The sequence below is a fragment of the Eleutherodactylus coqui genome, chromosome 8, assembly GCF_035609145.1.
Source record: "Eleutherodactylus coqui strain aEleCoq1 chromosome 8, aEleCoq1.hap1, whole genome shotgun sequence".
NCBI lineage: Eukaryota > Metazoa > Chordata > Amphibia > Anura > Eleutherodactylidae > Eleutherodactylus > Eleutherodactylus coqui.
In genome coordinates, this window is record NC_089844.1 from 81,863,803 (window position 1) to 81,890,093 (window position 26,291).

Consider the following 26,291-nt stretch of genomic DNA (forward strand, 5'->3'; position numbering starts at 1 on the left):
GAGAAGACTTGGGGGGGAGGATCCCAGCTGCACACTGATGTCAGAGTGTGCACCAAGATCAGCGTCGCTGCATGATTACCAGCGGTGAGATGTGGCACCCCGGCTGATAATCACTACAGGGGTGAGTGGCCGTTGGCAGAGAAGGCTCTGTGTGCCTCCCCTGACATGTTTGCCATAGGTTTGCAGGCCCCATAAAATGGGGCGGCGGGCTGGATTCAGCCCCTGGGCCTTGTGTTTGACATTTGTGGTCTAGATCATGTGAGATAATTATCTTCCTCTACTCCTACTTAGTTAGATCTCATCTGGAATACTGTATTCAGTTCTGGGTACCCCAATTTAAAAAAGACTTCAACAAACTGAAGCAAGTTCAGAGTAGAGTTACCAAGATGGTGAGCAGTCTGCAAATCATGTCCTATGAAGAACAGTTTAAAGATCTAGGAATGTTTAGCTTGCAAAAAAGAAGGGTGAGAGGAGACTTAATAGCTGTCTACAAATATCTGAAGGGCTGTCACAGTGCAGAGGGAACAGCCCTATTCTCATTTGTACACGGAAAAACTAGAAGCAATGGGATGAAACTGAAAGGGAGGAGACACAGATTAGATATTAGAAAAAACTTTCTGACAGTGAGGGTGATCAATGAGTGGAACAGGTTACCACAGGAGGTGGTGAGTTTTCCTTCAATGGAAGTGTTCAAACAGAGACTGGACAAATATCTGTCTGGGATGATTTAGTGAATCCTGCACTGAGCAGGGGGTTGAGTCACTTCCAACTCTATAATTCTTTGATTCTATGATCAGCAATCAGCAAATTATCCTCTCGCTCACGGAAAGGAAAGCGCAGCATTCTGCAATTCGGCATGGGTTATGCATGGCCGGCTTCCATTGAATTCAATGGCAGCCATCTGTACCATGGCTATTCCGCAATCATCATTGCGGAATGGCCGCAAGAGCCGCGTCATTGCTATGGCGACAACACGGCGTCCTCTCAACTCTGCATGCACTGGCCGGCACATTCACAGCAGAAGAGGCCGTGTCATCGCCATAGTGACAGCGTGGCATCGCCAGCACATTGGCAGCACAAGAGAATACGCAGGACAGGTAAGCAGGCCTGGCATCGGGTCGAACTCTTCTGCGGGAATCCCGCAAGCAGGGTCCAACCCGCCCATGGACATGAGGCCTAAAGGAAACTCTTGTTACCTTAAAATAAAAAAATCTGCAGTTACTCACCTCTCCACAGCCCCCATTTCTCCTCCGCCACCAACTTAGGTCTCCCTGTGAAATCACTTTAGATGCTGAGCCCATCTACAAACAACCTGCAGCAGCCAATGACAGCACTGAGCATTCATGGCTGAGTGCTGTCATCGGCTGCTACAGCAGGTTACACGGCGTCAAAGATGCCTATAAACAGACAGCAGAAACCGGAATCAGTGGCGGAGGATGAACGGGGGAGCAGGAAGAGATGAGTCACTGTTGATTTTTTATTTTAAGGCATGGGGGATCTGGTAACAGGGGTTTCCCTTAACTTGGAAAATCCCTTTAATCTAATAAAAATATCCAGGCACAAATAGGTGAAATGGATTATGTTGGTTTGGTATCACGATCTTCACCAATACCAATTTTTTTTAAAGAAAAAGGCTGACAATGAGCTTACAGTAATATTATAACAGCTCAGTATACTAATCAGCAACGAACAGCACATAAATATAAGTACTTATTGGAGATTTCAGCACCAACTACAAATGCAATATATGTAAGTCAGCAGGTACTTTTCCTTACGAAGACCCGTTTGAGCTGAATATGTGTAGAGTATGTTAGAGACACAGACAGGGGGACTCAGTAAGATGGATCTAAGTGGATTACTACTCTATCCTCTCCGCCAAGTGAATATAAAATCCCCTGAGCACATTTTCTGAGCAGTTTTAATGCTGTTGTATTAAAAGGTAATTACTGTCGGTCTTGCAGCATTGGCTGTGGGATAGCAAGTGGTGTTTAGTTATAATCCAATTTTGCAGTATTTGTGGTTTTTTGTATTTTTTTTCAACAAACCAGTCTTGGCTAAAGGTATCTTTACATGGGACGACTGTCTGATGCATTAGGGTCCCGCAGCCATTCCAGCAACTATCGCTCCTATGCTTTTACAAAGAAGCAGTAGTCGTTCCGTGAATGGAGGTAGAGCGGTCCGGAGATCACTCCACCCTACATTCACGGTAAAAAGGCAGTAAGATTGAGCAACTCTTGTCTGGACAGCCCAATAAATGCCTAGTTTTTGGGTGATCTAAAAACAAGACATATGAGAAAGTGAAATCACCCAGTACCCTGTTGGCAGCTGCTTGTACGTGGGACGACTGTCACCCAAATTTGCTTTTTCTTTTTCTAGCTATGATCACTCTGTGTAATGGTACCTTAAGCAGACCCGAGAGACCTCGCGGCTATAAGATCACCTTTGTTAGTGGGTGCCCCGATGAAAGGGCCCAAAAACCCTGATAAAGGTGACCAAGACAAAGTTTGTGCTGTCTGCATCCTGACAGGGATCAGAAGGCTCATTTGCCCAGACGCATCTCTGTATCTTGATCAATATTTTATGTCATGCTAGGCATAAGACTGCTTAGGGAGCGTGTCCTCCGGACTGATGAGTGGTGGCTGTGCCTCCTTTTTCTGTTCCCTCTCAGTTCACCAACACATGCACATAAGGGGTTAATTGCCTTCCCGCCGCCATTCCTGGCAGGTAAGTATTGATAAGAGGTTCCCTAGGCTTCTCTATGTGTTTCCTTCCCTTCCTATTATCCCCCAGAGTGTTTAAGAGGAAGGAGTTGGGCTTACCTCTCTTCTCTCTTGCGGCATCTTCTGGTAGGATCCTTTGCCACCCTCTACTGTTGCTCCTGTGCTAAATTTTTCTACATCACTATTTGTTTTATAATAAAAAAAAAGAAAAATGAAAAATTAACAAAAGGAAGTTCTAGAAAAAATGCTGTTTGGTTTTTACAAAAAACAGACAAAAGTGAAAGCATTTAACTTGTTGAGTTGGTGAGGTGACAAAACTTTGCTGGTTATGGTAATGTTTTCTTTTCAGCTGAGTTGGTTATATGTCTCTTCAAGTCACAGTTGGCGGTATTACAGTGAAAATGGGAAAGTTGAACTTGGAAGGTAGACTTGCCTAAGGAATTTGCCTCTGGTCGGCATTCTGCTTCAAAACAAAAAGTGGAGGTTTACCCATTGAAAAGTAATGGTTAATTGTATGCTTATTCAAGGTCTAATTAATGCTGAAACCAGTTTCCACCCAACAAAAAGAATTCCTTTGTAGAGTCTTTATTTACAGTTACCTTGTTGTCTTTGGTTTTTTAAGATGGTTCTGGAACCCTGTCAGTCTAATACCTAGCATTGCCATTGTCTACCAATCTAAACTACTCTTGACGTCACCAGGGCCAACCTTAGTGGTATGGGGGTACTTTTACAGTTGCCCAAGTAATCATTCAAAGTAACGATTAGGGGCGACTGTCGTCCCATGCAAACATGGGACCCGACAGGGAAAGTGAGTGAGAATCGCTCACTTGTCAGTTACTTGAGTTTTAGCTCACCTAAAAATCAAGCAACTGCCATTTAAACAGGCATTCGTTCATCTATGTATGACTGCCTGTTTACTCTGAATATAGGTGGGTGGCCTAGAGATCTCTGGTGCGCTCCGCCTCCATTCAGTGAGCAATTATCGCTGTTGTGTGAAAGTGTGTGAAAGCACAGCAGTGATAATTATTGGGATGGCTGTCTGGTGTTTAAAGGGGTTATCCAACTTTTGAAAATTGATGGCCAATCCTCAGGATAGGCCATCAATATCTGATCAGTGGGGGTCCACCACTTGGGTTTCCCACCGACCAAGTAAATGTAAGTGCCACAGCTCCTTCCTACTTAGAGCGATGTATTATTTTTAATGGCCATTCCCAGTACTATAGGCTTGTGTCACTGAAGTGAATGGAACTTACCTATAGTACTCTGAATGGCCACAATAAATAATACATTATTCTGAGTACAAACAGGTTTGTTTTTAGATGTAAACATGGAAGAGGCTGCAGTGGACACCCACTGGTCAGATGTTGATGGCCAATGCTTAAGATTGGCCATCAATTTTAAAAAGTTGGATAACCTCTTTACAATTGGTTGTGGTTCACAACCACTGAGCAAGACCACCTTTACCACACCTGTCAAACACAAGGCCCAGCCTGCCACCTCATTTTATGCGGCTGTGCAGCAACCTAACAAGCATTTCACTCATCCAACCTGCAACTGTAGTCCGGCGGCGGCAGTGCAGATTCTCTGCTGACCTCTTCCACCCCTTTCCTCCCCGGTGTCAGCGTGGGACACTCTGTATACAGTACAGACACTCAGGTCAGTGGTCACAGACTCAGCAGCTGCTGCTGCCGCTGTTGGGGCGGCACTGTAGGCTGGGTGAGGGGAATGCCTGTAGGGATGCTTTCTGGCCACAGGCCAATAGGGGAGGTTTGCTATTACTACTAGGGCTACTATGGGGGTCACTATTACTACTGGGGCCACCAAAATAGGGGACACTTACCAGGTTTTTGGCGTGTCACATGACTCATAATGTCACTGAATCAACCAGGCCCAGTGACATCCTCTAAACATGTCCCTGCCTATCTTTATGGGATGTCACTGCAGATATCCCTTTTTGGGGCGTGTAATCTACTGGCAAGTAAGCAGACGTGTGGTCCTCTCTACACTGTTGAACCCTTGTTTACAGAGAGCGTGCACAATGCGCATGCGCCAGCTGCTGAGATACTAACAGGCCAAAAGCAAGCCAGGGAGAAGGCAGCGGGGAGAAGAATGCAGCAGCTAGCCGCACTGCCGGGGGGAGCATCGCACCGGCGACACAGATGCCGGCTGATAGGTGAGTATTGAGTTGTTTTTGTTTCTTTTTACCACACTCGAGTATAAGCCCAGGGGGGCTTTTTCAGCACATTTTTTTGGTGCTGAAAAACTCAGCTTATACTCGAGTATATACGATATATATATATATATATATATATATATATACACACACATACATACACACACACATATTTATATACATAAAACTCCATCCCTTTTTGCCACAATGATTGCAGTAAAAACTGTCACCGCATCCAAAATAGTGTCAAGAATGTGTATGGTTTTGCCAATGCCGTTTTTGGTGTGGTTTTTACTGCACCTCCACTGCCTTGAGTGAATATAGGCTAAGCATTTATTTATATCTCAGGATTTATATATTCAAAACTAATAAATATCTCATTTTATAACAATGAATTTCATTAAAGAAATGCCAATTTAGACATGTAGAGAGAAAAATAGTTGCCTTTTTTCTGCTATATTCAGAGAGCAGGAAAATAGCAACTCCTGAAGGAACTGACCTGTCTTATGATAGAGCTGAACAGCGCTGCACCTTTAAGCATTAAACTGGAATATGTTTAATATTTTACATTCTTCAAAGTAGGCCCCTTTTGCTTCGATGATAACTTTGCACGTTCTTGGCATTCTTTCACTCAGCTTCTTGAGGTACTCAGCTGGAATGGTTGCCTTGTCAGGAGGTAATTTGTAGAATTTCTTGCCTTCTTAATGTGTTTGAGACCATCCGTTGTGTTGTGCAAAGGTCGGGTATGTGCACGATTCCATAAAGTGTTTTTAATTTTATTTAACTACTGTTCTAATCCACATTATGGCATGCAACTAAGGGAGAAATGGAAGCCCATCATTATTTTAAGATGTAAAGATCAGTCAATCTAGAAAATTTCAAGAGCTTTGAAGGTTTTCTGAGAAGTGTGGTCATGCAAACCATCAAACCCTATGATGAAACAGGCTCTTATGAGGATCACCCCAAGAAAGGAAGACCAGAGTTACCTCTCCTGTAGAGAAGTTCATTGGAGTCACCAGACTCAAAAACTGCAAATAGTAGCACCTCAGATTTGAGCCCACATACATGCTTCGCAAAGATCAAGTACACATCTCAACATCAACTATTCAAAGGAGACTATGAGAATCAGGCCGGTATGGTTGAATTGCTGCAGAAGCCATTATGGGGGAACATCAACAAGAAGAGAGGAATATCTTGGACCAAGAAACACAAGGAATGGATGCTAGACTAGTGGAAATCTGTGCTTTGTTCTGATGAGTCAAAATTTGAGATTTTTGGTACCAACTGTCCTGTCTTTGTGAGACGCAGAAAAAGTTTCTACACAGAGCGAAATAAAGCATTCTGTTTTTATTTATTTTTTTGCTCCTATGTTGTTTTTTTAAGATTAAATAAAGTAAAAAAAATATATAGTATCCGACTTAAAGAGTGCTGAAAGATTTTCCTCTTGTTGCTGAGCAGATGGAGGAGGAGGTGTAATGGTGTGGGGGTACTTTGCTGGGGACTCTGTTGGGTGATTATTCAACATTCAAGGCACACTTAACTAGTATGACTACCAAGCCGTGCAATCTGGTTTGCGCTTAGTGAGACCATTATTTGTTTTTTAACAGGATAGAGACCCCAAACTAAGCAAGGGCTATTTGACCAAGAAGAAGAGTGATTGAGTGCTACGACATGGCACAATTGTACAACCCAAGGCCGAATTCTCGCTGCGGGACCCGACCCGAGCGCCTGCAGAGAGCAGCGTGTACTCACCCGCGTCCCGCAGCTCTGGATCTTTCATGTGCCGGCTGACGGGCAGCCGGCACATGCGCAGACCGGAGCCGGTGGACGGTGGGTGACGTTTTTGAAATAGGACATGCTGCAGTTTGTTTGCCGCGCGAGATTTCGCACGGCCAAACCGTAGCCGTCTGCCTAGGATTGCGTTTGCTAACTCAATCCTATGGCAGCTTCCAAGGGCGGAAATTCTGTGGGAAATTCCGTGGGAAATCCCGTCGCAGATTTTCCGCCCGTCTGCAGGCGGCCTAAGAGTACTTTTACATGGGATGATCTGTCAGACACAGATGCCCCACAGATCGTCCCAGCAATAATTGTTCCTCTGCTTTTAGATAGGAATCATCATCCCTCAGTGAATGGAGGTAGAGCAGGCTGGGAATCGTTACGGACCAGCCGCGACCATTCACAATAAGCAGGCAGTCATTCATAAGTGAACGGCTGCCTGTTCACACTAGCTGATCGATCATTCAGTTTTCTGCGTTCTTAAAATGAGCGACAAATGAGAAGTGAATGAATTCTCATTTGTCGTTCATTCAGGGCATGCATTGACACTGAATGATAATCAATTGGATTCTCACTGGATCGTGGAAATTCAAATGATTGTCGGCCTGTATACAAGGGCCTTAAGCCCAATTGAGATCCTTTCGTAAATGAAGGAAAAGTAGCCAACAAGTGCTCAGCACCTCTAGGAACTCCTTCAAGACTGTTAGAAAGTCATTCTAGGTGAATTCCTCATGAAGATTCTTATAGCAGCAAAATAGGTAAAAAGAAAAAGGCCCCAGCCCTCCAAGGAGAAGATCATGGATGATAATATAAAATAACTTACTTCACAGGTGGGGGTTTTATGGACCAAAAAAACCCCAATCCAGACCAGCAGTACAGATTAATGGTGCTCCCACAAGTGAAGTAGGTTTTTCCAGATGGATTTTAATAGGGGATAAAATAGGGATGTATATACAGGCTATTGCGCCCAATGTAATACAAGCAATAAACATAAATACAAATAGAAGTTGAATAAATAAATATGTACTACAATAAAGCGTCTTGAGAAAATGCAAAGAGTGTGCAACATTGTCATCAAAGCAATTGGGGCTACTATAAAGACTATAAAATAAATTCGGGTTTGTTTACCATTTTTTGGTTTACTACTTAATCCTATATGTGTTTCTTTATAGTTTTTGTGTCTTCAATATGAATCTACAATGTAGAAAATAAAAAAAACACAAAAAACTATGGGATGAAAAGGTGTGTCCAAACATTTGACTTCTACTGTATATCTTAGGAGTTCTACCAACACATACAATTATGGCATATGTCCCCAACCTTCCAAGTGTCATGAACTCCAGGCTTCTATCAGTTGTGATCGGATTGATACCAGGTCTTGAAATCATAATCACCATTGTGTAGTAATTTCAGAACAAATTGAACCATCTCTATAGTTTTGAGAATTCTGTGTGTTTATTATGTCATTGTATATCCCAAGGAAAGCCCTACCTGGCCTGAGCTACTGAGTTGGAGAGAAGTAGGATTCTAAATATTGTATTAATGTGAATTAAAGAGCAGACAAAAGCTGGCCATATGTTCATTAGGCCAGCAACTAGCTCAAATACTCATACAAATGAATGGCTAGCTCAGCCAAGTGTGCATGTGTTATCAATGATAGAGGAGGAAGCCACTGCTAAACTTCTCTAGTGGTGGCTTATCTCCCGGAGAACAAAAGGATTGGACATGTTAAAGTCCAACGGCCCAAATCGTTCTCTGCCACCCGTCATCTGCCATCGGGGGAGAGTCTGGAAGCCCCCATAGACCTTAGATGGTATGTGGGTCCCACCAATATTGGCAGGTTTGGCCCATATACTGTATATCTAATATATATGGCCAGCAATCTGTGAATCTTAAATGACTGCTCATTGTTTCTAAGAAATTTGTCTTCATTCACAGGCAAGGAATTAAGGAAGTAATGTAGAAGGAAATGAGAACCTAATATAAGAAAATCACTAATCTATGAACAGTCTGAGAACAGAAGATGCTGCAGCTGTATGCCAAAATTAGAATGTGCAAGGATTCTCAATAGAGCAGAGTCATCTGAAAATATATTAAATGTGATACATAAAATGCCCTTCAATGTACATAAACTTCTATGCTGAACTACCGGTGCTTATAAACTAAGTATGCAGCTGCCGTCCTCTGGTGATCTCATGTTTGAGGTTTCTTAGGGACATCACCCTCCACAATGAATTTACACAGGCGATTTTCACGCACAATTTCTATTGCAAGATGCACAGAAATCACACGTGAAAACAACCCATTATTTTCAAAGGGTTAATACACACTGGCAATTGCCAAATCACAGTATTTCCTAATTTTCACCATATCCTATGAATCGTCCATTATTTCCCATGTTGAGTGTGAAAAATTGCGTGGCCCCTGCTTACCATGTGACTTGCACACGAGTGCAACGCATTTTTTTCCACGTGCATTAAAAACGTGGATTAAAAAATGCATGTTACAGCCAAGCGAATTGTGCGTTCCAAAAGCCAAAACGCATTGCAATAGTTGAAAAATCGAAGCGAAAGCAAGTGCAATGTAGGACCAATTTTCTCAGACCTATATCGCATTTACCTGTATAAAAACAGCCTTAAACGCCTCTGTTCTCGACTCTTTCATTTCATCGCCTGTTTGCTATTTTCTGTTTAATTCCTGCTATATAATCCAGTCTGTTCCTGACCTTGTGCTTCTTGGTCAATGTCCTATGTTCCATGTCCTGTTCCTTACTTCGTTCAGTTCTTGACCCAAGCCAGCTAGGCCTGTTCTGAGTCCTGTCCGTGCTTCTGTGTTCCCATCTGGTTTAAGTTCTGTTCCCATTTTAAGTTTTATTCCTGTTTTGATTAAAGACTCCATTACCAAGTATCATGCCGCATCTGTCATCCCTGCAAAGTCTCACCCTCAAGAGAACGTCTTGGCTAGGGGACTACTGTTCCCGTGAAATCTTGTACATTGCTGCCCAGTACTCTGTGTATGCTCCGACTAATGCTTGTAAAATGGTAGGATTATGTTTTTATCTTGCACATTTAACCCTCTTTTTAGGCATCCAGTTAGTAGCAGCTGCCTGACTTTGGTTGTCACAGTACAGCTTCTTTTCCTCTCCTTCTTAGTTTTACCAAGTATTTTCCCATTTACAGTGGTGCTTGAACGTTTGTAAGCCCTTCAGGATTTTTCATAACTCTGTTTATATTTGACCTAAAACTACATCCAATTTTCACACAAGTTGTAAAGTACATAAAAAGAACCCAATCAAACAAATTAATCAAAACTATTTATTCTTGAAAATGATCCAACATCACGTCTGTGTGTTGCAAAAGTATGTGAACCTGTGCTTGCAGTATCTGGTGTGACCCCTTCGTGCAGCAATAAGTGCATCTAAATGTTTCCAGTAATTGCTGACTAGTCCTGCACATCGGCTTGGAAAAATTTTAGCCGTTTTCTCCATGCAAAACAGCTTCAACTCGGAAAACCTTGGCAGGTTTCCTCACATGAACCAATCGCTTCAGGTCCTTCCATAACATTTCCATAGGATTAAGGTCAGGACTTTAACTTGGCCATTCCAAAACTTTAACTTTATTCTTCTTTCACCATTCTTTTGTAGAATGACTTGTGCACTTTGGGTCGTTGTCTTGCTGCAGGGCCTACATTCTCTTGAGATTCAGCTCATGGACGGATGTTCTGACATTTTCCTTTAGAGTTTACTGGTAGAATTCATTGTTCCGTCAATAATGGCAGGCCGGCTGCCTTGGCTCAGATGCAACAAAACAGTCTCAGACTATGTTACTACCACTAGCGTATTTCAGAAATAGTATGAGGTTTTTATGCTTTAATACAGTGTTTTTCTTTCTCCAAACATAACATTCATAAAAGCTCTATTATTGTCTCATCTTTCCATAAAACATTGTTCCAGTAGCCTTCTGGCTTGTCTAGGTGATCTTTAGCAAACTTCAGGCAGGCAGCAATGTTCTTTTTGGAGAGCAGTGGCTTCCTCCTTGCAATCCTGTTATGCCCACCATTGTTTTTCCGTGGCCTGAGGGTAGATTTATGAACATTTACATTAGCTCATGTGAGAAAGTCTTTAGTTGCTTAGAGGTTACTTTGGGTTCCTCTGTGACCTCGTGGACTATTATATGCCTTGTTCTTTGTGTGGTCTTTGTTGGTCGATCACTCCTGGGAGGGTAATAGTAGTCTTGAATTTCCTCAGTTTGTACACAATCTGTGTGACTGTGGATTGGTGGAGTTCAAACACTCTAGAGATGATTTTGTAATCCTTTCCACCCTGATGAGCATCAACAACATTTCTTCAGAGGTCTTCAGAAATCTCCTTTTTTTAGGCCATGATGCACTTCTGTTGTTAAGATCAGGCTTTAATAAATTCCTGTTCTTTAATTAAAACTGGTCTCCTTTTCACACCAGATTGTCATCCCATTGACTCTAATTTAACCTTCAAATCATCTGCTAATCCTAAAGCCTCATGTCCACGGCCGGGTCGGATTCTGACAGATGAAATCTCGCAGCGGAATCAGACCTGGTGTCGGCCAGAGACCCTATACTCACCAGTCAGGAGTGCAGTGTGTATGACTTTGTGAGGGGATAAAATATGAGCACCGCAACTCTTTGATTGAGCTGATCTCCTGGGGTATAAGAACTCGGATATCCACTGATCAAATATTGATGGCCTGTCTTTAGTTCATCAATATCAGTCAGAGACAAACTCCTGCATTTTAAGGGTGCCCTTTAACGTGGCAGCACATTTAACTCCTCCCTGAAGTGCACTGTACATGTTCGGTGCACATTGGTGTCATCATAATGAAGTGGTTATGGGAGCCAAGCTTGCTTCATATGCGGCAGGAGTCAGCTATCTTTGACAACCGACACCTGCCCAAAACACCCACAGTCTGCTATAACTGTTAATCTTTTAAATGTCATTGTCAGTTTGGACAGCAAGATTTAAATCTCCCAATTGGGATTCTGATCTTCCAAATGCCCCCTGCAAGGAGATCGCAAAGAGCTGTCCAGGTGTCATGGCAGCTTGAGGCCTTCTGAAAGCCCCAGGGCTGCAATAAATGATTACCTATTAAGATCTGCCTGTGACATGTCTCAATAGATTGCCGTTTTAGGATAAAATATACTGTAGCACCATAGTATTGCATTATACCATGTAAAAAAATCATACGCAAGTTCAAGTTCCCTATGGGGACTTAAAAAAAAGTTAAAATAAGTAAATTACGTTTTTTTAATTATTATACATAAGAAGAAATATTAAAAGTTTAAAAAAACATTTCCTACTCACATCAACAAAATAACAATTTTTAAAAAATTGAAAATTTGTATAGCTGCATCCATAAAAGTAAAATTTCATCTAGGTAATTCTGTAAAGTGCACACTGTCATTAAAAAAAAAAATAAATAAATATATATATATATATATATATATATATATACAATCCCAGAATTACACTTTTTTCGTCACCATGTTTCCAAGAAAAAATTTGAATGAAAAGTAAACAAAACGTTTTATGTACCCCAAAATGGTACCAATTACTACATGTCACCATGCAAAAAATAAGCCCTCACACAGCCCCATCGGAGGAAAAATAAAAACGCTTAAAAACTTCATAAGGTCTTGTTCAGATGAGCATGTCTTTTGCGCACAAATAGGCATGCAAAAAGATCGCCACTCATGTGTGGAAAATTCACGAGAACAGGCAATGTTTCATATGCAAAAGAGCGGAGCTTTATTTGCAGAAGCCCCGAGCTTCATGTGCATGAAAATCGCGAGCTCACTTTAAAAAGTGCAGCTGCTCCAGGAGGGGAGAAAGATGGATTTCCCCATAGCAGGGAGAGAGAGATATTAACCCATAGCAGGGATAGATGGAGCGGAACTATGGGTTAATCCCCTGTAGCCCCGCTCTCTATCCCTGCTATAGGGAATTTATCCATAGTCGCGTTCTCTCTCTCCCTGCTCTGGGGACCTCCTAGAGATATCCCCATAGCGCATAAAGAGTGGGTGGGGATAGAGAGGGGGCAGGGTAATAGGGCTTCTCACAGAGATTCCCTATTGCAAATTATAGAAGGGGCAGGGCTAGAGGGGTATTGCTAGAGGGCCAGTCCCTTTAGCCCCACCCCCTCCTCCCACACTCTCGGGGTTGCCCTGTAACCCCTCCCTTCCATAGGAAAATTCCTTAGGAAGAGAGGTGGAGGGAGACCCCTATTACCCCCCGGCTACTAGGGAATTACAGCAGGGCATTTAAAACATGCTGCCCAGAAGCACATTTTAAATGTCCTGTTGTAAATTCCTGTTAGTCCCCGCAGGGATTACCAGGAGTTTACAGCGGTACATTTAAAATGTGCTTCTGGGCAGCAGGTTTCAAATGTTGTTTTGTAAGCAGCGGGGTATTCCCTCGGTCGCCAGAAATCTTCTTCTCCTGCACAGGAGTTTCCATAAACTCCATAGGAGTCAATAGAAACTACTACACAGCTTGTACCAAAGACAGGACAGGCCCTATCTTTTGTGCGCACCACAGAGCTACATGCGACCTGCACTCGCATGTCCTATCTTTGTTAGATGCGCGCCGTTTCACGCGCCTAACATTCTCTCATGTGAACGCTTCTATAAGACCCTGTTGGTTCCTATTAGATGCGCACAAAAAACTCTCGCCTGAACGAGGTCTAAATTTGGTATTGCCGTAATCGTGCTGACCCACAGAATAAAGATAACGCGGCATTTTACTGCACCATAAATGCCTAAAAAAAACTTACCCAACAATTGCATAATTGAGTTCTTTTTCCATTTTGTCTCACATAAAAGTCTTCAAATATATTATATGGTACTTTAAATGATACCCTTAAAAATACAAATCATTCCGAAAAAAACAAACCCTCATGTGTTCCTGTCGCCACAAAAAAAGGTTAGAATATTTTTTAAAGTGCCGATAGAAAAATGAAAATGAAAAAAGCAAAAGCAACTACAGTAATAGAAAGGGGTTAAAGGGAACCTGTCAAGAGATTCATGCCACCTCTACCATGGGCAGCACGAAATATGACCGACTCCCTCGTTACAAACATGGTGTACAAGCAATGTCATTTTAAGAAGAGCTACACTTTAAATGTGTCTTCGCTTTCTTTGATAACTGTAACTGTTAATCACTTATTTTGCAGAAATTGACCCTATCAAGCTCGTCAGAAGGCAGCACTGTTGATATAAGACCACCAGGGGAAGGGGAACCCGCACCGCTAGTAGAACAAGAAGAAATCGCGGAACCAGAGGCTTGCTTTACAGAAGGTATTTTTCACCCAACTGTGCCAATATTGTCCTCCACGCTTTTACTTTTGTAATTTTCTACGCATTCACTCACTGTACAAAACACTAATCTTTCAATTACATTTGCAATTTCAATAGGTATATTATGGAACTATAATAATCGCCCTCCATGTGTTTAATACATTTCTCCGTGAGATACTTTAAAAACAATTACGACATAGGGAAAATTACCGAATACTGCAAAAGAAATTATAAAAATTTAATGTTTTGATTAAAAGAAATACAACATTCACAGTATTAATGTTTGTAATACTTAGCGATATCCCCATCTGGGTTTATTATGGCATACCCATGGGATAAGATATTAAACCTGCATACCGTAGATGCTGGTTAAATCTCTGGTACTCACACCCATTTCAAATTCGGACCCCCATCACCCTTGGCTAAGTTGTATATGATGATCGGGAGGACAGAAACAGCTGAGCTGGCATTGTTACACTGTTTTTGGGAGTCCCATTAAGGCTAAAGGGAGTTATTCAAACAGTACAGCAAGCTACACTACACATGTTTCCATAGCCCTTAAAAGGAATCTGTCACCTTTTTTTTTGGCAGTCCTCACTTAGAGCACCATACGGTAGTGCATGTCACTGATTCCATTGATATGTCTACTGTGTGGATCTGTGCAGTAGCTTAGGAGAAACTTCCATTTTATTAGTAGCAGCCACACAGGGAAACAGTCCAGCATACTCATGAGCTGCAGGCTAGTCCCACTCACTCACCCACCCTCCCTCCAGCCAATGATTGACAAAGGCCTCTCTATGCAGACAGCAGTCAGTCAGTGGCTGGAGGGTGCAGTGAGTGTGGCTAGAATATCCAAGACTACTGCAAATAGTCCTCTATGCATATGCAGCTGATAATAAAATGTAAGTTTCTCCAAAAATACTGCACATCAGACATATCACTGTAATCAGTGTGATTGTCACTACATTATGCTGCCCTCAGATAGGGGTGCGAAAAGATGGTGACAGAGTCTCTGTAGGTTACAGAAACAGCCTAGCTTGCTGTCTTACGCCATTTGAGTAACTCATATTGACTTCTATAGGGGTTAAAGCAACCCTCCAGTTATGGGACAAAATCTTGTCCTGGGACCACAGGGGGAGATGGATGAATTATCCTCCAAGTACCTCAAATTTTACTACTGTTGGAAACAGTTGCTATAGGATGTCCTGCTATAGTTCACCTTGTACAGGATGAATGTGCGCAGATGTGTTCTGGGCCATCATTGATCTTAAGAATGCAGATGCTCAAACTTGCACCTGTGCAGTAAGTCCGTCTTGATGGTACAGGGTGGGCATAAGCATTAGCCTCCCCTGCACTGTTTCTTTTATTAGAACGGAAGTCACTTGACCAGATCTAATGCACCAACCATTTCAGCATTTGCACGGACAGAGTGCATGGGGGCGAGAAAAAGTGGCAGGGGCATCCAATGGAAGGCAAGACAGATACAGTAGACATGCTTTGAAAAGTTTATTAATGTTGTAAGAGTATTGAAAAAAGTTGGAAAGTGGGAAATCCACATTGGGATCAGAGCTGAAAGTGTAATAGAAAGGCTTTGCTCCCAGTAAAATCAAAGGGAGCAATGCCATCCATTACATTTTCAGCTCCTCATTGTGTTCAGATCTGGAAGTGTAATAGAAGGCGTCGTTAACATTTATTATTACACTTCCAGCTCTGACCATGATGCACACATCCGGCTCGACTGCACCGACAGTGGGAGGATCATCTGATCGGTGGGGATTCGGCAGACGCCCACCAATCAACTATTGATGACCTATTGAAAGGGTAGAAAAAGATAAAGTCGCTGCATCAATTGGTGTAAAAATCTTCAATAAATTTTCTTTTCCAGTAACAGGTAAAATAACAGGCGATGTTTCGACCCCATTCGGGTCTTTGTCAAGATTGGGGGTCGAAACGTCGCCTGTTATTTTACCTGTTATGGGAGAATAAAATTTATTGAAGATTTTTGCACCAATCGATGCTGCCACTTTATCTTTTTTTTGTCTGAACTGTGGGACCTGGCATTAATCCCAGTGGCTGCTGCATTGAGATTGTGTCCTGTCCTTATGGGATTTTGCCTGTGCTGCTTGCGAAACTCTATCTACTATCCTAAGGATAGGTCATCACTAGTAAATGCCCAGAAAACATTGTTTAAGTCACATCGAGTCTAAGTATAAGTCTATTTGTCTTCTGATGATGACTGGTCTAGACGAGATCTGATCAGTAAAAGGAGTTGTCCTCTGAAAATTACCCCTTCTCTAATAACACCAAATTCTCCTCTTGGAACCACCAGCAATCAGCTTTTATTGGTAAAAGTAGCATTGCCAGCTAGCCACTCAAATGAATAGCCTAGGAATCAATGTCATTGACAGAATTAAGCACAGATGAATATTTAAATTATCTCATTGTGATTGCAGGGTGTATAAGGAAGTTCCCATGTTGTGATGTCAGTACATTAGAAGGAAGAGGAAAGCAATGGTGGAACCTCAGGAAAACCTGTTTTCTGATTGTAGAGCACAATTGGTTTGAGACATTCATTATCTTCATGATTTTACTTAGCAGTGGGGCTCTGGTAAGTCTCTAGAACCTTTTCTCATGCTCTGTCTATTGTGTAAGGCTAATTGTTATACTTTAATTATATACTTTTTTGTTAATTCCGAAGAAGTTATCTTTCTGCATTATAATATCTCTCACCGCTCTGACGAGGGATATAAAGAGAAAGCAGACTATCCTCCTAGTTCACACTGTGCAGAAAACACTGCAGAATCGTGTCCATTTGGTTGCTAGCATATAATCCAGTTGATGGTTCCGATTTCCACAGGATGCAGATTTCCAACTGGCATAAAATGCTAAATGAAAGAAAGAAACTTGTAGGCGAAACCATGGATCGTAGGGTGGTGCTGGTGGGGTGAAGCCTGTTTTTCTGTAGTCCCTTTAATGTGAGTAGGATTAATAAATTTATATGGAAGCAAATTTGTAATATACTAGACTATGTGTTATCCTTTCAGGCTGGTTGGAAATCTGCATCCTGTGGAGATTGGAACCATAAACTGGATTATATGCTAGCAACCACTTGGACGCGATTCTACAGCGTTTTCTGCAAAGTGTTAATTAGGAGGCATGCTTGGATTATCTGCCTTTAGGTTCCTTCACACAGGTGCTGCGATCTGCAGCCGCTTGCATCACGCTACAGTGCGGCTGAAAATCACATCAGCGAGAGGCAGCCCTGACCAAGTCATGGCTGCATATCCCATTGTGACGCCCGTTCAGGTGGCCGCGGCTGCAGCGCATATACATGGCAGCCTGGAATACCATCAGGCTCTGCTAAATTCCCTTCCCCTTGCCTCCCCATCTCTGCCCCTTGCCAGCTGTCAGTAAATGGAGGTGTTGGGACTGGGCGAGAGCTAGCGTGCTAAACTCCTGCCCCTTGCCGGCTGCCAGCAATGGAAGGGGGCAGGAGTTTAGGGATGCTAGTGTGCTAATCTCCCACCCCCTCCCTTTGCCTGCAGTCGACAAGGGCTGGAGAGGGTGAGAGAAGGAGGAGGGAGTTTAGCAGAGATGCTGCTAAACTCTCTCCAACCTTCCTTTTCGGCAGCTCTCATAGGCTCCCATAGGAGTCTATGGGACTGGCCGACGGATTCCGGATGGAAGATAGATCCAGACCTATCTTTTCCAGATGGTGTAAAAGCGGCCAGACGGAATGCGCTCCGTATGCGCTATCCTTTCTAGATGAATCTACGCAATGGAAAATCGCCCTTCTGAACAGAAGCATTGGAATTCAATGCATCAGATGGTCGCGATTTTCGGCAAGCATCTTATCATGGAAAAATTGCCGCGATAAAAGCTCGTGTGAAGGCTGCCCACCCCTTATATACCCCATCAGAGCAGTGAGAGGTATTGTAATGTGTTGTGGAGAATTTGACTCCGCTCTGTTAATCACCTGCTGCGTGGGATTTATTCGTGCTCTTTTATTCTGAACTATTGATCTTTCTGCATTAATTTGGAAATAACACTATCCCCTGTTTTTATGTGAAAACTCAACTTTTGGGCAGTCATATTACTTAAAGTTAAATTGTTACTAACTTTTCAAGCAATTTGCGCTTATATGATAACAAATGTGAAAACTTCTGTAGCAAAACTGCTATTTACTTATTTTACTTGAAATGTTACTTCTGTGCTGAAAAGCCCCTCTATAATGTTAGCCACTAGGGGTCTTCCTCCCAGCTTGCTGTCCACTGCCTGCTGTCAAATAATTAACAGGAAATGCATAAACAATAGACAGAGGGAGGGGGATAAGTCATGGTGCTCATTCAAGTCTATGAGAGCACAGGGGAGAGGGAGGAGAAATGGAGGGGAAGACAATCACACACAGATGAGGTGCTGGAGGTGATGGTGAATTCTCTGCTGCTGTTTGTTCACATCTGCAATGCTCAGTAAGGAAGGGTATTACACGGACGGATTTTAATTGCGGAATCTGTGATCGCAGTCTGCATAGACTTTCCACAGCAAAACGCAGCCATTGAAAGGCATATAGTTTTGATTTTTCCTTTACAATTGCAGTTATGAATTGCGTATTACACGAGCAAAAGAAAAATCGTAGCATGCTCTATTTTGCTGCAGACTCCATGCGGATTGCCTTCATTGAAGTCAATGGAGGCATCTGACCCGCGGCCCATACGCAATTAACATTGTGCATGTGCTGCGGGTATCCACGTCACCGGTAAGCGATGGCGCAGGAAACACAAACGAAAAAAAGCTCCAGTACTACGCATGACTGCTTGCGAGCCTAGGTGGCCATACACAATACAGGTTAGTGCCGTATGCATGGTCACTGGCCAGGCTCACAGCTGGAATCTGCTACAGATATGCTGCCTTTTGTATGCGGAATCCCATCAGGTCATGTGAGCCCGACCCAATGCTGTACACTCCTAAACTATGACGTTATTTATGTGTGTGTATGTTACTGACAGTTAAAGAGCAGGATCTGTAGTTCTCTATATTTAAGCATATAGAACACAGCATGGCAGCCAGGCTCCTCACACCAGCTCTGAGAGAACTGAGAAATAGATGTACACCCTGTAGGGGGGGGGAAATGTGGGAAAATACAGGATACAAGTCATGTAATGCATGGATATAGTATTATTTATCACGTACACACAAATAATATTCTGAAAAGTCATCTGAAAAGTTACGTATGCTTTAATTACATAAATACCACCATTGGAGAGATGACATTTTATTCACTACTAGGCTACAGCTGAAACCTAAGTGGACCATGAACACTGAGCAGAGAGTATAGTAAATACTATAACAGTAAACTGTACTGCTAGTATTTTCTATATAGCATGTCAGGTTAAGTGTCAGTGATGCTCAGTAGTCATGGTCAACACCGACCTCAGATGTGATTCAATGAAGAACAATGGGGGATCTACAGAATGCTGGCATTTAGGTAAGGTAATAAATTAGAAAAGACCTCCAAAAGCTGAGTTTTAGTTTTAGTCTGGTGCATGTATATATATAAGGCTGAAAAAATCCATCCATCCATCCAGTTTAGCCTGTTATCCTGCAATACTGCTATAGAGGATGGGGAAAAAAAACATGAAGTAGAAGCCAATTTACCTCATATTAGGGCGAAAATGTCTTCCTGACTGTAAATCTGGCAAACAGTATAACCTTCTGGATCAACAACGCTTTTGAAGTAATCAGTTACTATAACATGTAATTAGAGATGAGCGAGCGTACTCGGCCACGCCACTTTTTCGCCCGAGTACCGCGATTTTCGAGTACTTCCGTACTCAGGCGAAAAGATTCGGGGGGCGCCGTGGGTGAGTGGGGGGTTGCAGCGGGGAGTGGGGGGGAGAGGGAGAGAGAGAGGGCTCCCCCCTGTTCCCCGCTGCTACCCCCCGCGCCACCACGCCTCCCCCGCCCCCCGAATCTTTTCACCCGAGTACTGAAGTACTCGAAAATCGCGGTGCTCGATTGAGTAATTACTCGAAACGAATACGTTCGCTCATCTCTACATGTAATATTCTTATGCTCAAGAAAGGCGTCCAGACCTTTTTTGACCACTTTTGAACTCTTCTTAACCTCTTAATAGCACAGGATATAAGTTTACGTCCTGGGCGCATTGTTTTTATGGTTCAAACAGATTTTATTTAGTCATACATTCAACTAATGCGGACAATTACATCATGGAATTATCCACCATATCTTGCCACAAAAAACATGGTTCATATAGCTTACTCTGCAAAATTTTTTTCTAACCAAATAGTTATAAAGAAAGCTTCAGAAATTAGAGCATGAAAGTAAAAGAGAAGGAAGAAATGAGAAAGAAATAGATAAAAAAGATCTCCACTACGCCCGTTGGGAGCACCGTCCCCAATCGTCAATTTGTACCTTTGTACATTTGTTGGAGCTGTAGCAACTTAATTGGGAATATCCCCTCTGAGGAGCCATTCCTTGAGTCGATCGGATGATCGTAATGTCAACCATATCGCCCAAGTCGCATAGAGCTTCTGAAGCACATTGTCATCTCTGGCGATGATCTCCTCCAATTGTCCTAAATTGTCCATGTTCTCCAGCCTCATTGCTAAAATTAAGAATCTAAGTAGACCCTTTTTCGCCCCTGATATGGAGCCTGAGAAAATTGACAACAGGGCCATTTCTGGCGCATTGTTTTTAACGTAACATCCTGTAGATGGCATGAGCTCAGAAGTGAGCCTATGCCATCCTGCAGAAGGAGAGCTGGTTGTGATTGACAGCCGGCCTCCCACTGCACCAGCAGGGATTGGTGGGTGCACCAAAGCCCCCTGTTAACCACTTACTTGTTGCAATCACTGTAGATCATGGTATGTAAAGGGTTCAGGTTCCCTCTGTGATGTCATCAACCCTCCACTATGTAATCTCAGAGGGCAGATGGGTTGCCTTGGTAACCTGATGGCAGACAATGGCATCCGGATTTACCATAGCCTGTGATCACTATTGTAAGAGATAATTCATTGCAGTACAGAAAAATTACAATGCCTTATCATAACTTTTCTGGTTCAAGTCCCCTACATGGACATAAAAAACGTAAAAGAATAAATAAAGACAAAACAAAAACACATTTTATATATCCTCATATCCGTTATGACATGTACAATAAATTGAACACACTATTTATCCTGCATGACAAAAGCTATAATAAAAACAAAACTAAACTAAAAAATGAAGCAAAAATGCCTATTTTGTTCATTTTGCCTCCTAAAAAATGCAATAAAAGTGATCAAAAAAGCTGTATATAACCCAATATGGTACCAAAACTAAAAACTATAAAAAGTACAGCTCGTTGTGCAAAAAATAAGCCCGCACAGAGCTCTGGCGATGGAAAAATAGAAAAGCTATGGGACTTTGAATGCAGTGATGCTAAAAAAATAATTACAGAAAAAAGTGGATAGCTCAAAAATATAATTTTAGTATCTGTCACAACCCACAGAAAAAAATGTATCATGTCATTTATGCCGTTAATTCCCCACCCACCCACCCAAAAATATATTGCAGGATGTACGAGTAGTGGATAAGTATAAATAGATCATGGGAGAGATCCCTGTATTAACTCTTGATATATGTATACATATTTATCAGGTCACCCCTCAGCTGTCTATTTCCTATACTAAATAACCTTTGTGATATAATTTCTGCCGCCTAAGTGAATATTATATTAATTTATGAATTTTAGGCTTTTGAAGACATTTACATTGAGCAGAGGAAAACGATAAAGACCATGCTTGAATATGCTGATAAAGTCTTCACTTACATCTTTATTCTTGAGATGCTTCTTAAATGGGTGGCCTATGGATTCGCCAAATATTTCACCAATGCCTGGTGCTGGCTGGACTTCCTGATTGTTGATGTAGGTATCAATAATACATAATTACACCAAATACCTTATTATATCTGTATGATAACCGAGTAAAAACATTCAAAAGAAATCTAGCATTAAGTGTATAGAATAATGCTTAGCGCAAGATTAATGTCATATAAGAATACACCTGCGTCTGTAAAAATTGTAAAATATTTTTTTAATTTCTAATCTGACAAAAAATGGGAAATTATTTTATCTCATAATTGTTTTAAACCCTTCTTTTTTTTTTGCTGATTTTTTTATTTGACCTGCTAAGATATTCATTGAATTACAGTGTGTTCGAAAGGTATATGCCGATTGAAGACATTTATATTAGAATATTACATTAGCCTTATTGCTTTCTGTTCATTACATGTATTACCTATTGCAATAATTTGATCATTTATACTACTAAATTTTAAATGTGACATTTTTTTGCTCATGTGGTAATTATATTCATCACTAAAATCTTAAGTTCTAAATAACCATTTAGTTTAGTTTCTCTGCTATTTTCGTTGATATCATTTGTATTTTTTTACATCAAAACTTAAAGGGCCACTCCGGTCAAAAGCCCTTTTTTCCATGCCTGCCCCCCCACCACCTGATTGCCCGTCGCACTCTGGAGATCTCCTCTGTGTATTGTTGCCACATTCATGCAGTGCAGCCCCCTGTCCTGAGAGTGAGAGTTGTTACTTTCACTTTCAAATCTATCCCATAATGCATCAGTGCAGCATTAGCTTGCGGGTTTACCATTTCTGCCTGCTGTGGGGAAAGTTGAATTATCATTACCTTCTATATTCATCTAAATAAGCTACAGGCCATAAGTACATAGTCAGGAGGCTGGGCTGGGATCTCCTCTATTATAAGTGTGTGACAGGAGTTTTGTGATCATCATCAGTAACTGTGATAGGAATTCTTGTGCCCCGCTCTATACAGTTTCTGTAGTAGGGTCTATATAATAGCATAACACAAACTGAGAAATTGACTAATTTCAGACAGCATACCCCAAGCAGATCTGAGCTGGTCAGAATAACATTACATACCATCTGAGGAAAAAGAGGCCAGATAGAAAGTAATAACTAACCAATGTAATACTAGCTGACCTATATACAATGGGGTGATAGCTACATAATGAATGAAAAGAATTCACCGAAGTGGCCCTTTAACATTCGGTAAGCCAGCACTCTACTCACTCTTGCGTAGTAATAAACAGTTGACCATTAACAATTTTTCAAAAATGTAATTTTGTTTATGACCTATGATACTCTATGCCTTCAATTATGAAATGCAAAGCATTTTATTCAGATTTAAGTGCCATTTACTATTTTTCTTAGTTGTTACACTTAAGAATATCAGTATCTGTATCAATTATTATCTCTCACTACCCAAAATAGTCTAAAAGGGTTTTTTTTTTCAAATTTAGCATTGATTTTTTTTTTAGGATAGGTCATAAACATATGCCCGGTTGAGATCCACACCAATCAGCAGAACAAAGAAGCAGTGGCACTCTCTAGCATGCTACATTAATGTAGGTATGGCTGTGGGCATTAGTGTATCTTGATGCCACCAGGAACCTATGGGTTTGACAGTAGGAACGCCCCTATCACACCCCCAGCTCCCGAGAGGCTCAATAATACAGCTGCTGCCAGTGTACTGTGTCCCTCGCTCCTTCCCACCTGCTTACCCCTAAGCTCCTGGATGCTTGGTGTCCCCACCACTGTGCTGCCCTGTTTTGCAGCAAAGCAGAAGATGGCGCCGGTGTCAACCTTACGCCGGCGTGTCACTGCTTGGCGGAGCTCTGGACACTGACTCCTCCGCTGGGGCTTGCAGTGGGGCCGCAGCAGATGCACCGCGCCGATTTCTCTCGCTGCTGTGTGACTGCCCGACGGAGCTCAGCTCACTCACTGCTCTGCTGGGGCTTACAGCGGTGCCGCTTTTCACGTCCCTCGCCCATTCTGCTGGTGATGCTCACCAGCGCTGTGTCCCGCTGCTCCTGCTGCGCCACTTTCATGGGCTCAGCTGTCAGTGGGTCTGCGGCTATGGTTTCACCCCTCCATGCTGTGGCAGTATCTCCTCCGTGGCCTCCAATTATATGACCAGCAGAACAGCGCAGGAGGCTGCTAAGGAAAGAATGGCCAGCGGCGGAGGGGGATTTGTGTGGAGCCTACAGCCAACATTATCGCCATGGCAGATGATGGCCACCCATTCTCCTGGGCAGCCAATCCTGTTAGGGGCGTTGGTTGGGGGGGCGTGTATCTTGACTCTACCCATTCTGCGGTTAGCATCCAGATACACTAATGCCGTGGCTGTGTTTGGTTCTTTACCTCTGCAAAGTTCACTTAATTGAGTTGCAAGACTAGACACATCAACACATTTGGATATTGATGTGTTGAGTACTGTTCAGAAGGCTATAGCTGTACCATTGTTCTGCTTGTTGGTGGGTGATAGGGGACATCAGTGTACAACCCAAATTCCAACAAATTTTGGGAACTGTGTAAAATGTAAATAAATGTAGAGAAAAAAAGTATGATATTAATGATTTGGAAATCTCATATAACTGTATTTTATTCATAATAGAACACACCAGAAGGTGAAAGTGGGACATTTAGCCATTTCATTTAAAAAGATTAACTCATTTAGAAATTGATGGCAGCAACACATCTTGAAAAAGTTGGGACACGGCCATGTCTACCATTGTGTAGAATCCCCTCTACTTTTTACAACAGTCTATAAAGATCTGGGAAGTGAGCAGACCAATTTCTGGACTTTTGGGACATGAATGTTTTTTCATTCTTGTGTGATGTAGGATTCCAGCTGCTCAACAGCCCTCAGTCGTCTTTGTCGGATTTTTCATTTCATAGTGTGCCAAATATTGTCTACTGGTGAAAGGTCTGGACTGCAGGGAGGCCAGTTCAGCACCCGGACTCTTCTTCTGCAAAGTCATGCGATGGAGGCAGTATGTGGTTTAGTATTGTCTTGCTGAAATATGTAAGGCCTTCTGTGGAAGAGATATTGTCTTGATGGGAGCATATGTTGTTCTAAAGCCTCTATATACTGCTAAGTATTTATTCTACCTTTCAAAATGTGTAAGCTGCCCATGCCATAGGCACTAATGCAACCCCATCAGAGATGGTGACTTTTGAAATGTGTTCTGATAACAAGCTGGATGGTCCCTTTCCTCTTAAGTCCACTGGTTTCCAAAAAGAATTTCAAATTTTGATTCGTCTGACCACAGAACAGTTTTCCATTTTGCCTCAGCTGCTTTTTAAATGAGCTTTGGTCCAGAGAAGATGCCAGCATTTCTGGATTGTGTTGATATATGGCGTCTTCTTTGCAAGATACAGTTTTAGCTTGCATTTGTGGATTGCACAGCAAACTGCGTTCACAGACAATGATTTCTGGAAGTGTTTTGCACTACAGAGTCATGCCTGTTTTTAAAGCATTGATATGCCTGAAAACTCGCAGATCTCAAGCATCCAATATTGACTGTCGGCCTTGTTCTTTGTGCACTTGAATTTCTCCAGATTCTCTGAATCTTTTGATGATATTATGTACCATAGATGGTGGGTTATTCAAAGTCTTTGCAATTTTACATTGGGGAACATTTTTCTGAAATTGTTCTATCATTTTTAGATACAGTTTTTCACAGATTGGCAAAACTTTGACTATCTTTGCTTCTAAGGCCTCCCTCACACAGGGCGGTTTATACAGCGTTTAGCGCTGCCTTTTCAGCCCAGCGCTAAACGCTGTACAACACTCCCATTCATTTCAATGGGGCTGCTCACACAGGGCTGAAAATGCAGCACCTTCCAACGTTGTGCTTTGTCAGCGATGCATGTCCTATTTTTGGCCGTTTTCAGCCCTGCGTCGCCCATTGAAATGAATGGGCAGCGGTTTTTGGCAGCGTTAACCGCTCGCCGATTTTCGGGGTGAGGGCTTGCAATAGAAGCCCTCACCCCGAAAATCAGTCCCAGCTAGGTAGAGAGAAAAAAAGAAAGTAAATACTCACCTAGCCACTGCAGTCCGGGTCGCAGCCGCTGCTCTCTGCCGCTGATCCGGGCTTCCTCGGCACTCTCAAGTCTTTTGCCAGAGGCCAGGTTTGAGAACCCCAGCTCTGGCAAGAGTGCTGTGATTGGTTGTCGGCGCTTGCTCGATACCCAATCACATCCCTTTATTGACTGTCTCAGCCAATCAGAGCTTGCCGGCGCTGATTGGCTGAGACAGTCAATGAAGGGCTGTGATTGGGCATCGAGCAAGCGCGGACAACCAATCACAGCACTCTATTGCCGGAGCCGCGGTTCTCAAACCTGGCCTCCGGCAATAGACTTAGGAGTGCCGAGAAAGCCCGGATCAGCGGCAGAGAGCAGCGGCCGCGACC

General features: G+C 42.4%; 1 protein-coding gene across 1 annotated transcript in view; it reads left to right on the forward strand.

Moving 5' to 3' along the window:
* LOC136576556 (sodium channel protein type 2 subunit alpha-like) overlaps window positions 1–26,291 on the forward strand; it is a 200,256-nt gene that overhangs the window by 145,594 nt on the left and 28,371 nt on the right. The window contains exons 18-20 of the mRNA XM_066575925.1: window positions 13,872–13,995; window positions 16,449–16,603; window positions 21,749–21,922. Of these exons, the coding sequence (XP_066432022.1) occupies window positions 13,872–13,995; window positions 16,449–16,603; window positions 21,749–21,922 (453 nt within the window). The remainder of the gene's footprint in view (window positions 1–13,871; window positions 13,996–16,448; window positions 16,604–21,748; window positions 21,923–26,291) is intronic.